General features: G+C 29.2%; 1 protein-coding gene across 1 annotated transcript in view; it reads left to right on the forward strand.

Moving 5' to 3' along the window:
• The first annotated feature begins 1,727 nt into the window (after positions 1-1,727).
• The window catches only part of LOC140444332 (uncharacterized), a 97,289-nt gene continuing 86,679 nt past the window's right edge, over positions 1,728-12,337 (forward strand). The window contains exon 1 of the mRNA XM_072536083.1: positions 1,728-2,860. Coding sequence (XP_072392184.1) covers positions 2,611-2,860 — 250 coding nt within the window. The 5' untranslated portion in view covers positions 1,728-2,610. The remainder of the gene's footprint in view (positions 2,861-12,337) is intronic.

Consider the following 12,337-nt stretch of genomic DNA (forward strand, 5'->3'; position numbering starts at 1 on the left):
TAACTTGCAATTTGCAATAGTCACCATTGATAACCGATATTATTGTTGAACTTTTGTTTTTATACAAGCTTTCTGTCTTGCCGGTGTAAAGTCGTCTGAAGTCGATATTTATTGTGTTTTGCGTTTGAACTAATTTGTGTCTTATTTTCATATTATTATATTGTTTGATAAGTAAATTTTGCATATAATAATCGGTAGGTTATAGTTATGTGTATATTTTTTATTTTACTACTACGACAGGAAGTGCCATCTTGAGAGGCCACATTAAAAAAGAAAAGAGAGGCTCTTTCCTTGTTTAAGAAATCAAATTTAGTTAGGTTATGTTATTGCTGATGTTGTCCCAACTGTCACATGAAGGATTATTTGTATTTGAATTGAAGTTTTTTAACAATTGTTTCACATTGTATGATTATTGTGAAGTGTCATGAAATTTAAATTTGCGCATTCGCATTTCCGGATATGTCCGCCATCAGAGGCCACTTTTTTGGTCTCCTTTTCATAACGATTAGATTACCTCTCCCTCTTTTGTCTTTTTGCTCGATGGTTCGTACTCCTTTCCCACTTCCCCCTAACTCAGTGTTCCCAAACCTACCGATAAATCGGTAGATCTACCGATTTCGACGTATTTCTACCGATCTACCGACACAGGCTTAAATTCTACCGATTTTTATATTCAGATAGAAATTTTTACTTATTCTTAAATTTGAGAAGAAATATGTAAGAGACAAAACAATTTTTCTTCCGATACGTGTAATTTGCATTGAGCATTTATGTGTATTCACGAAAACGTGTGAAAACATTCAAAAATTTATTCTTAAATGATACCTAAGCGGTACTTTACAAAGTACACGATGTCATAAAAGCTAATAATGCAATAAATGAATCCAAATCCATTGTGATCCCGACCGCTTGGTTCTGGGAATTTGTCAAGTTAGGAACGGAACAACGCATAGTTAATCTAAGCTTCTGAGTGCACCTCACATAAAAACTCGGTAGTTTGTTTGTTGAATTGAGTTGAGGTTTGTGAAGTCGTAACTCGTAACGTCGTGTTATTGTATTAGTAGCGTAATTTTTTATTGTACGCGTAACAATAATTTAATAGTTATGTCGTCAAGTTCTGAAAGTGATTCAAACCTAGGTGAAACAAGTAGCAGGTGTCTATTTCAATATTTCATTTAGTTTGAGATTATATTATATGGTTTAAAATAAACATAACAAATAAAGTTTTTTAAGTCCTCTTTTTTTTTCTCTCGTCTACTTAGTAGAATCCAGACCTTAATATTTATGTAGTATATGTACCCAATATAAATGTGACAACTTCGTATTTCCCACTTCGTTACTGTTGGATGTTACTGCCAGCCAAGTGCCAACGTGCCAGCAGTGCCAACCTTCTCGTTTTAAGTTTAGTATCTCGGTTCTCATTTTTTTATTTTATTAGATTTAGATGAATAAACATATTTTATTTTTTCTTAAATAAACGAATTGCAAAACATTATGAAATTTAAACAAAATAGTATATTTTAAAAAATCTACCGATTTTACACCACAATCTACCGATTTTTTTAACAAATTCTACCGATTTTATTTTTTTAAGTTTGGGAACACTGCCCTAACTACATCATTTATGATAAGCCGAAAGCCGACGGCCACGGTTTGATCGTTTGATTATGCAGTCACAACACTGACCAAATCGCCCATTTGAACCAATTTGAACTGTCCTTCTCTCGTATATACCGTTGATTCAATCAACGTATATACTAATACTACTCGTTATTCATACGTTATTTCAGTATCGGTAGTAAGTCGGTAATAATCGCACAGATCACCTACGGTGTGTGGGTAATCGGTACATAAAGTAATCAAAGTAACGATTTGGTTTTTGGTTTGAGGATAATATATATGTATTATGTATTCGTTACTTCGGGTACTCTGAAGTAACGAATACTTTGTAACGAATAGTTACTTTTTCTCCAACACTATAAGGCCACATGGCTATAAGTTCCGACAAAGGACAAAGCTTAAAGCTTTCGCTTCTTGTTGTGATTAGATTAGTATTCTGTGCTGTGCTATAACAGAGAACAACCGAGTCTTCGGTTATTCTCTTCTCTGACTATAAGCAGAATATTGATATAAATTTCATCTCTGTAGACATCGTACCGTCTTACTATACTAGTGCCAAAGGTATAAATATTACCTCCATTAACGAGTCTAAAAGCAAAAGTGCCAAACAAAAGCGTCAACGCCATAACACGTCTGGAATAGGAATATGCATAAACTCCCTAATCTAGTCCCTACTTGCTCTACCCATCGAGTTAGAATATGACTATATAAAATATCAATGAATATAAACACAGATTAGAGGCAGATAGGTAGGTACATTGCTTTAAATAATGTGGTGGTATAATGTGAAGTAAAGAAAGTAAACAAAGGAATTATTAGGAGTGATTAATACTTATCTCTGATGTGAAGTGATGGGAAAAGGTTTCCGCTTAAAATTTATTTATACCACAGTATAAAGCTAAAAGAAGCTGCTTTTAAGTATTAATATGTACTGCATTTGATTTTCCTTTTTGGATGTGAACATAAAACTAAAATTGATAAAAATCAAATATGGAAATAAAACAAGAAGCTAGTGAGGAAACATATAAAATAAAAGTAGATGACACTACTAAATACAATGACAAGTGTGTTGGTCTTTTGGATGCCTGCAAAATTGAAATTAAAGAAGAACTCAAGACAGAAACCCCTTACGAGGCAATTGATTATTTAGACTTGAAGGAATTTCCGGTAAAAACTGAAGTAGAACAAGATGAATATAAATTTACATTATTTGAAGAGAAGCAAACAACAAATGAAGAAAGTAAGTAAATAAATGATTAATTCAATAACATGAAAACAAATTAATTATATGTTGAGAAAGTTTATTATCAACTTAGGTTTTCAAGTACACTTTTATATAAGTACTTATATACTATACATTTTTAAGTATTTTCCTTTTAAAATATGTATTTAAAAAGCCAGAGCTATGCAAGGACAAGAGATGATACATATTGTTCTGAAGCTATTTTCTTGTGGCATTTTAAATTAATTTATATTTAAATGGGAATAAGCCACAATTAAAGGTTAAAATACGTTTATTGACGTTTCAATTTCCACTTCGGAAATCGTTCTCAAAATACAAACATTAGTAAATTAAACAAATTTTGTTTTTTGTTACTTAGTGAAAAATTCTTCTAATAATTTAATTTTAACTGACTCATCTATATTGACAATTCAGACATACCTTATACATTTTAAAGTAGACGACTTTAAAATGATATTGCCAATATTGTTGAGTTGCGTTCCTGGGACGACTTTACTTATAAGATAGTTCATTCGATTACATGAAATCAACTTTAACTTGAGAATATCCGTCAGAAAAGATCATAACATGTAATTCGTCTTTAAAAAGACAAATACATGCCATGATGACAGTAAAATTCTCCTGTTAGTGATTCCATAGTAAATTATGAGGGAAAAACCAGGAAAAAAACCTCATAATACTATCTTGACATGGTAAGTATTTGATCGTGCATTTAGTTTACCTTCAATAAACACCAACTTAAATTATTAGAAGAATTATTCACTAAGTAACAAAAAACAAAATTTGTTTAATTTACTAATGTTTGTATTTTGAGAACAATTTCCGAAGTGGAAATTGAAACGTCAATAAACATATTTTAACCTTTAATTGTGGCTTATTCCCATTTAAATATAAATTAAGAGATGATACAGATGAGAACCAGAGTTGGGATACTTATGTACTTATTGAGATTAAAAGTAATTGAATCCTACCCAGCAAGTGCCCCATACTAAAAGCAATGAATATATATGCATATGCATCTATATTAGTTGATTAAAGTATGTAATCACAATATACATATTAACTCACTTCCATAATATTGATCAGAGTAAAAAATTATAATAGATGATAGTTGGGTTGTCTATTTCATCCAGATCATTTACACTTTTATGTAATTATTATGGTCTAAATACCTATTCCCCAAAATTTAATAAAAATTAAATTTTTTGATAATATGCGGGACTAATATTTGGGACTCATATCTGATATGAGTCCCAATAACTTGGTTCATTTATCAAATAAAATTTGAATTATGGCCTTTGGAACAAACACTTAAGTATCATTATTTAAGGCCTTTATACCTTTAGTCACCAGCTGAAGAGAATATCTACAAGAAATATGTATAAACAGTTCCAGCATATCCATTTTCAAGGAAACACTAATACATGGTATGAACTTCAGATTCGATAGAATTGATTTTAATAACATAGTAACAAAAACTACATATTTAGATCCACATTAAAAAGAAAGGTTTTAATAATGTCAACACAATGATTTGTGTTAAAGTATCTTTGTTGATGGAGATACAGAAGCTTCATAAAGAAGAGGAACAGTGAAAATACTTTAAAATTGTGGAAAATGAGGAAGGCATAGAGTGTACTCTACTTTGGCGAAACTGACCAAAAAATATTGATCTGTAACTCCTATGTCTGTGTCAAGTCAGTAAATTTTTTCTAAAGCCGGTCAGGTACCTACCTAGTTTCTGCACAGGAATAGATTTAAGCCAAAAAATGTGAAGAAATTAGCATTTCTCAATTGAAATTCAAATTTACTTCAACTGATTAAGTATTTTATTTTTTTGAAGTTTTATCTGATTTTGTGATTTTTTGTTTTTCTTTTATGTAGATACTAGAATGTGGCCTGATTCCAATGCATCAGGATTCTAGAGTGTATGATGTACTACTAAAATGCTTTTGTTTTGTCACACCAAAAATATTCCATGCAGATTTATTTTGATATAAATGAATATGAAAAATGAAAACTGCAAAATAAAACATTTTAAGACGCACAAAACAGTACACTACAAATAATCTATAGTATTGTGTTCGCCATTTAGTAACAAACAGACTTGGGTTTAATAGTCATTAATGTTTCTCCACGGGTGGTAACAACAAAAAACTGATTAATTTTTTCTATCTTAATATAGTCGTTATTTCCGCCTCTATAATTTGCTGTCGCATGTTAGTATTCAATCACTTGTTTATTTTGTACTCAGCCAGCGGCCGTCTTTAAGTCAATAAATCAAAATTTGTCTGATAGTATATCTATTTTTATCCATAGTGCCCTATGATATGTCATATGTTGCTATACAATCATTAATAATGAAGATACTGTGTAGTGCCCTTTTGGCAGTCGCCTTGTTTGTTTTTATATCATAACATATTCTTATATCCTCCTCTTTAATTTGCTATATCGTATGTTAGGATTTGATCAGTTGTTTATTTTGTACTTAGTCAGAGGCTGTCTTCACGGAAATAAAGCAAATTTACCTTATAGTGTCTCTATTATTATCCATACTGTTATGTGATATCACTTATGTCATATGTTCATTAATACTGAAGATTACTGCTCTTTTGATAGTCACCTTATTTATTTTTTTATCTTAGTATTATCATTAACCCCTCCCCTTTCACTTAACATAGCACATGCTCCAGTCTGACCAATAACAACAGATATATAATGTAATGCCGGGCTGGGGTTTTCTTTACAGACAAACAGACAGACAGAATATATATATATATATATATATATATATATATATATATATATATATATATTGTTATGAAATTAAAGCTCCTAAACAGTTTTTTTTTTATGAATAGTATGAACATAAAACAAAATGACAATATTGAATATACCACATATATATTTAACTCAAACAATTGTATTATTGTTGTTAATTTAATAGTTGAAACTAGATTCAACAATAAGAAAGAAACTAAAAGCAAAAATAAGCAGAATTCACAGACATAATGTAACAAACCAATAAGGACTATATTGTATCACCAGATTTAATTAATGTTTTCAAAATAATTTTATTATTATTATAATTAAAACCAGTTGGTTTATTATAAACAAATTTAGCATAATAGAAATAAGATTCTTTTAATACGTGAGTTATTATAGCCACTGAGTTATAGTTGGTTGATAAACACTTTTCAATAAAAAAAAAAATATATAAAAAAAAATTAAACCAAAAACAATTGTTGATCATGAAATTGATTATGATTTAAACTTAAGTTATTGTTCGTTATATATATATTATATTATTTATGTAAGAGATACTTACAGAATAAGCCAATATAGCCACAACATAAAGATACAAAAAGCAAATATCAAACCACTTCGGATCGAGTGGAAATAAAAACCATAAATTTGTATTTATTAATTAATTACAATTTTTATTATAATCCAAATTCTAATATATACAAGTCAATAGAATCTTCAACAGTCCTAAAACAGATAAAATATTTAAGTCATTTATTCACAAAGTAAGAAGTTTCAATTTGTTAGTAAACATACAGTTAACATGGATAGAGCTCGGAAAATAAAACGTGTTAGGAGGTGAAATAGGATATATCTCATAAATAAGAGTTCAGAATGATATAATCTTTAATGGACAGGTAATCTGAAGACAATTCTCAGTGATTCAATATCAAAAATGCTTTCAGATAGCTTTAAAATTAAATAAAAGCAAAATAAAAGCAACTAATTCATGTTAAAATTGGTGTATGTCAAATTTGTTAGTAAAAATTTTAATATTTAAATTATCATTTGTTGTAGAAATTATATGTCAAAAGAATGCTTAAATTCTCTAGTATTTGTTTCAATTCATTTCAAAAGTCAATATAATTCTCAAGATTTAACAATTTATGAAAATTTAAAATATTTTTATTTTAATCATAAATGTCAAAAATATACAAAAATCCTGTCAGATCTTAAAAAACATTGTCAAAATGCTTGGAGATCTGGTAAGCAATGAAAAATAAAAGATAGAAAATCAATAGTTACGAAGGGGCAGAAAATTTTTGATTTTTTTCAGCAGTCACAATTTTTCAAAAGTATTTTAAAAAACCTTAAAAAAGTCCTGAATTATAACAAAGTATATTCAAATTACCTTGCCGATAAGAAACCATCGTTTCTGATTAAATTTTAGCAAAGCCTGCAGATTAACAGTATATTTTCCGATAAGGGAATTGTTAGCAGTCATCATAAAGAGGTCCACAGCTACCAGAAAGGTGAGTTTTTCCACTCATTTGAATTCTCGCTGAATAAAGAGACCGTTTGGTGTTTATTTTTGACTGAAGATCATTTAAAATTCATTTTGGGTACTTATAAATATTTCTCAACCATTGGAGAGATAATTCTGATAGTTTTGCGGCCCTAATCCATTAGAAGACGTCACTGAAAGATGCAATCTTTGTTATTGAAGATTTCCATAAAATTTTTAGAGAAGGGATTATCTGAAAGACGAAAGTGAACTTTAATAAAGTTAAACGCAAGTTTTGAAATTTCTTTAGAAATAATCTTACCTTTTTTTTTTTAAACAGCCTATATCATCCTAAATCATCTTTGTGTTAAAAAACAAAATAATTTGAAGTCAAGTTCACAAAAATTTTATTATCGCTTTTGTAATATTAACCAAATATAATTCACCGTTTCTTTTGCTTACTAAAATCATTAAACAAAACAGTTAAACTAAAAAAATTGAAGGATTATAAACCTTTGTTTTCGCTCTAAAAAGATAGTAAGTGAGGTTATAAATACTTTGACAAACAAACACGTATTAGATCTTAGATCAAGTATTTCTTGTTGCAACTTCACAAAACACTAATTTCATATACTTACTTCAATATTGTATTACGTCATAAATCTAAATCCATTCATATTAGTATTAAACGGTTAAGTATTGGCTTATTTATTGGAAGAATCTTAAATAATTTTTTTTATATATATTATACAAGATATCGTTGTGTAATATTTAATTGATCACTTGTGAATAATTGCACAGTACATTAAAAATAAAACTTCTTGTGTGGTGATTTTTGCTTTATATAATTTTATATAGCTTTATCAAGCAGTACAGGTCACAGAACTCGCTTGAGTTAAGAGTCTGCATGTTCTAAGACAAATAAAAAAAAAATTTAAATTCAAAATACAGATTTAGAGAATACAAGGTGAGTAGAATAAACACTAATTTCATATACTTACTTCAATATTGTATTACGTCATAAATCTAAATCCATTCATATTAGTATTAAACGGTTAAGTATTGGCTTATTTATTGGAAGAATCTTAAATAATTTTTTTTATATATTATACAAGATATCGTTGTGTAATATTTAATTGATCACTTGTGAATAATTGCACAGTACATTAAAAATAAAACTTCTTGTGTGGTGATTTTTGCTTTATATAATTTTATATAGCTTTATCAAGCAGTACAGGTCACAGAACTCGCTTGAGTTAAGAGTCTGCATGTTCTAAGAAAAGTAAAAAAAATTTTAAATTCAAAATACAGATTTAGAGAATACAAGGTGAGTAAAATAAATGTTTGTCAAATTTTTTTTTTATTTTCAGGCGTTCAATAATTTTTATTAAAAGCATTTCTAAATTTAACAATATTACAAATTAATCAACTTAAAAAAAAAATTATTTTTATCTTCATAAAGCTAGCCGGTAAATAAGAGCAACTTGTAGTTTTCTTGCATCGGATTCACATATCATAACAATTTGGCGAGCCCAACGTGTGGCTGTGTATTTGGACGGTGACAGGTAGTGCATTATAACAAAGTATTAACCAGTGGTGTACCTTAAACATTTAATAACATAATATACAGGGTGTTAAGAGTATAATTTGTGTAGATAATAAGTTTATTGAGTGAATTGAAATTAAATAAAAATAAACATGGACAAAAGAAAGACTAGATCACATAAGAACGTAGAAGAAGAACAGGAAGTGACAGACAGAACCGAAGAACAAATTAAAGAGACTGAAGAAGTACAGGAGACAATGGAGGAGAAAAGACAGCCAGAAGAAGCACAAATGGAAAGGCAAATGGCAAGTGGAGACCAAGCTCAGCCCGTAAAGAAGGATGAATTGGACTTTCACAAGATGATGGCAATTTTGTTACAGGAAATAAAAAAAACTGAGCAAAATATAAACCAGAAAGCAGAAGAAAATAAACAACATATGACAAAAGAACTTGAAGATACAAAAAAAGAAATAAAACGGGAAATAACACAAAATTTTGATGACAAAATACAACAGATGGCACAACAGGTTGAGGATAAGTTGGGAAAGAAGATAGAAGAAGTAAAAGAAGAGTTAACCCTAGAAATGGCCAAGATGGAAGAGCAGTGCAAAGAACAAATGGAAGTGTTATCGGCACAGCTGGAAAAGAATAATGAAACTCAAAATAAAAAGATTGAATTAATGGAACAAAATTTGAAGCTAGAACAACAAAATAACCAAAAAAAGTTCGAAGATATTGACGAACAAATGGGAGTGTTGGCAGTACAGCTGGAGCATCATATTGAGCAGAAGGAAGAGATATTTCGACGAGACATTAATGAACAATGGAAGAAAAAAGAAGATGAAATAGATGAAAATATGAATAAGACCAAAGAGATAATGGAGAAAAAAATTGGGAGAGTACAAGAGTCTCTTAAAGAAGTGACACAGAAGGAATTGGATGCAAGGCCGGTTGTACAAACGGTCGAAAGAGATTGTAAAATCTATTTTAGTGGAAGAATAAAACAGCAGCATCCAGTACCTTTCATGAAATTCCTTAGGCACAGATATGCATCTTACAGAAATTTCGAAGACTTTAAAGAATTCATCAGAAACCAGATGACGGATGAGGCGTTACTATGGTTTTCGAACAAAGAAAATGAGTTGGTGGATCTGGAAGACTTTGCGACCAAATTCAGTGAATATTTCTGGGGTCAAGCACAACAGCGTTCAATCAAAAACGAGCTGTTAAGTGGCAAATACAACCCAAATCGTAGCATGTCATACCACCGGTACGCCATGCAAATTTACAGCACAGCTCAATACTTAGACTGTGGTTTTAACGAAGAATACATTGTGGGTTGTATCGTGCAACACTTTGATCGGACATTGGAAGATATCATGATGTTATACAACTTTAAAGAAATAGACAAACTGTGCCAATTTTTGATGATGCATGAGCAACGAAACCCCATGTATCAAAACAATGACCAAGCAAATAATAACAATAATAACAACTTCAATGGGAGCAATAACTACAGCAGAAACAATAATCAGAACGGCAATAATTTCAATAATCATCGTAATTTTAACAATAACTATAGACAAAATAATGGTAACAACAACTATAATAACTCGAACTTTAGGAATAATAATAATAACTACCGCAACCAAAATAATCAGAACTTTAATCGCCAAAACTATAATCGTAACAATCAAACTAACAACAATAACTATGGAAATAATGGACGGTATCAAAACGGTAATTACAATAATCAAAACAACGGAAATTTTAACAGAAATAATTACAATAATAACAACAGAAACTTTAACTCCAATGGCAATATGAATCATGCATTTTCAAACAGTGCCATTCAACAGAATCAGACAAACAATTCACAACAACAGTCAAATCAAAACTACACAAACAATCGAAACCATAACACTAGAAGTCTAGAAGATATAAATAGAAATAACCAAAAAAGACAAGTGAATTTTCTAAGTCACCATCAATCATACACCGACGTCAGTCAACAAGAGTCACCAATTGAAACACTCAACACATCATCACCATCACAACCCTTTGACACACAATACACAACAGATTCACAATCACCAAATTTTCAATAAAGCACCTGCTAAATGCGGCCGTATGTCACTATGAGCATCCAAGGGAGTTCATAACATTTGGGGAAGAAAAGAAAAATCAAAATTTGCAAGGGTTAATTTTAATTCAGGGTAAATTCTTTCAAAAACAAGTTAAAATTTTAATAGACACGGGTTCTGAAGTTTCACTAATTGACAATAAAGTTATTAATGAATTAAATTTTCAAAAATATTGTTATTCAATTCCAAAGGTTAATCTAGTGGGTGCAAACAACAAAAAACTATATGAAGCAAAGAAGGGAATAGTGGGAAAAGTATTCTTTGATACAACCGAATATAGTATGCAATTCAATAGAACCTGAATATGACCAAATTTGTCAAGATGTAAAACTAAGAATCATCAAGAATGGAGAGAAATATTTGAAAAGACAAAACAAAAGGAAGATGAGAACAAACCGAAAATTTCAAAAAGGAGAAATAGTATTAATTAGAGCACATAGGGTAAGCAATTATAGAGATAACATTTGTAACAAACTTTTACCACCATTGGAGGGACCTTATGAAGTTGAAACAGAAGATGGAGAAAATAGTTATTTATTGAAATATCCTGAGAGTGGGTATCTTAGAGGAGTTTTTAACATAAAAGACATTTACAAATATGAACAATAAGTGAAGAAATAAGAAGACATTATTAATTTTAAGTTATATTTATAAAATGAAACAATTTTTTTTAAGTAAAGGACATGAATGGGATACAGAAGATGGAATAATTGTATACCATATATATGCAACTGAATCAAAAATTTAATTGTTTTTAACTATCACACATTCATAAAATCACTGAAACATACACTTGTGTCGACGTTCAGAGAAACAATCACACAACTTGCAAAAAACCAGTCAAAGAAAAATGAATATTTGATATTTGCCAAAAAAATTGTCAAATATGAAATATTAATTTTTGGAGAATTGTTATGAAATTAAAGCTCCTAAACAGTTTTTTTTTTATGAATAGTATGAACATAAAACAAAATGACAATATTGAATATACCACATATATATTTAACTCAAACAATTGTATTATTGTTGTTAATTTAATAGTTGAAACTAGATTCAACAATAAGAAAGAAACTAAAAGCAAAAATAAGCAGAATTCACAGACATAATGTAACAAACCAATAAGGACTATATTGTATCACCAGATTTAATTAATGTTTTCAAAATAATTTTATTATTATTATAATTAAAACCAGTTGGTTTATTATAAACAAATTTAGCATAATAGAAATAAGATTCTTTTAATACGTGAGTTATTATAGCCACTGAGTTATAGTTGGTTGATAAACACTTTTCAATAAAAAAAAAATATATAAAAAAAAATTAAACCAAAAACAATTGTTGATCATGAAATTGATTATGATTTAAACTTAAGTTATTGTTCGTTATATATATATATTATATTATTTATGTAAGAGATACTTACAGAATAAGCCAATATAGCCACAACATAAAGATACAAAAAGCAAATATCAAACCACTTCGGATCGAGTGGAAATAAAAACCATAAATTTGTATTTATTAATTAATTACAATTT

The sequence above is a fragment of the Diabrotica undecimpunctata genome, chromosome 6 (assembly GCF_040954645.1).
Source record: "Diabrotica undecimpunctata isolate CICGRU chromosome 6, icDiaUnde3, whole genome shotgun sequence".
Taxonomy (NCBI): Eukaryota; Metazoa; Arthropoda; class Insecta; order Coleoptera; family Chrysomelidae; genus Diabrotica; species Diabrotica undecimpunctata.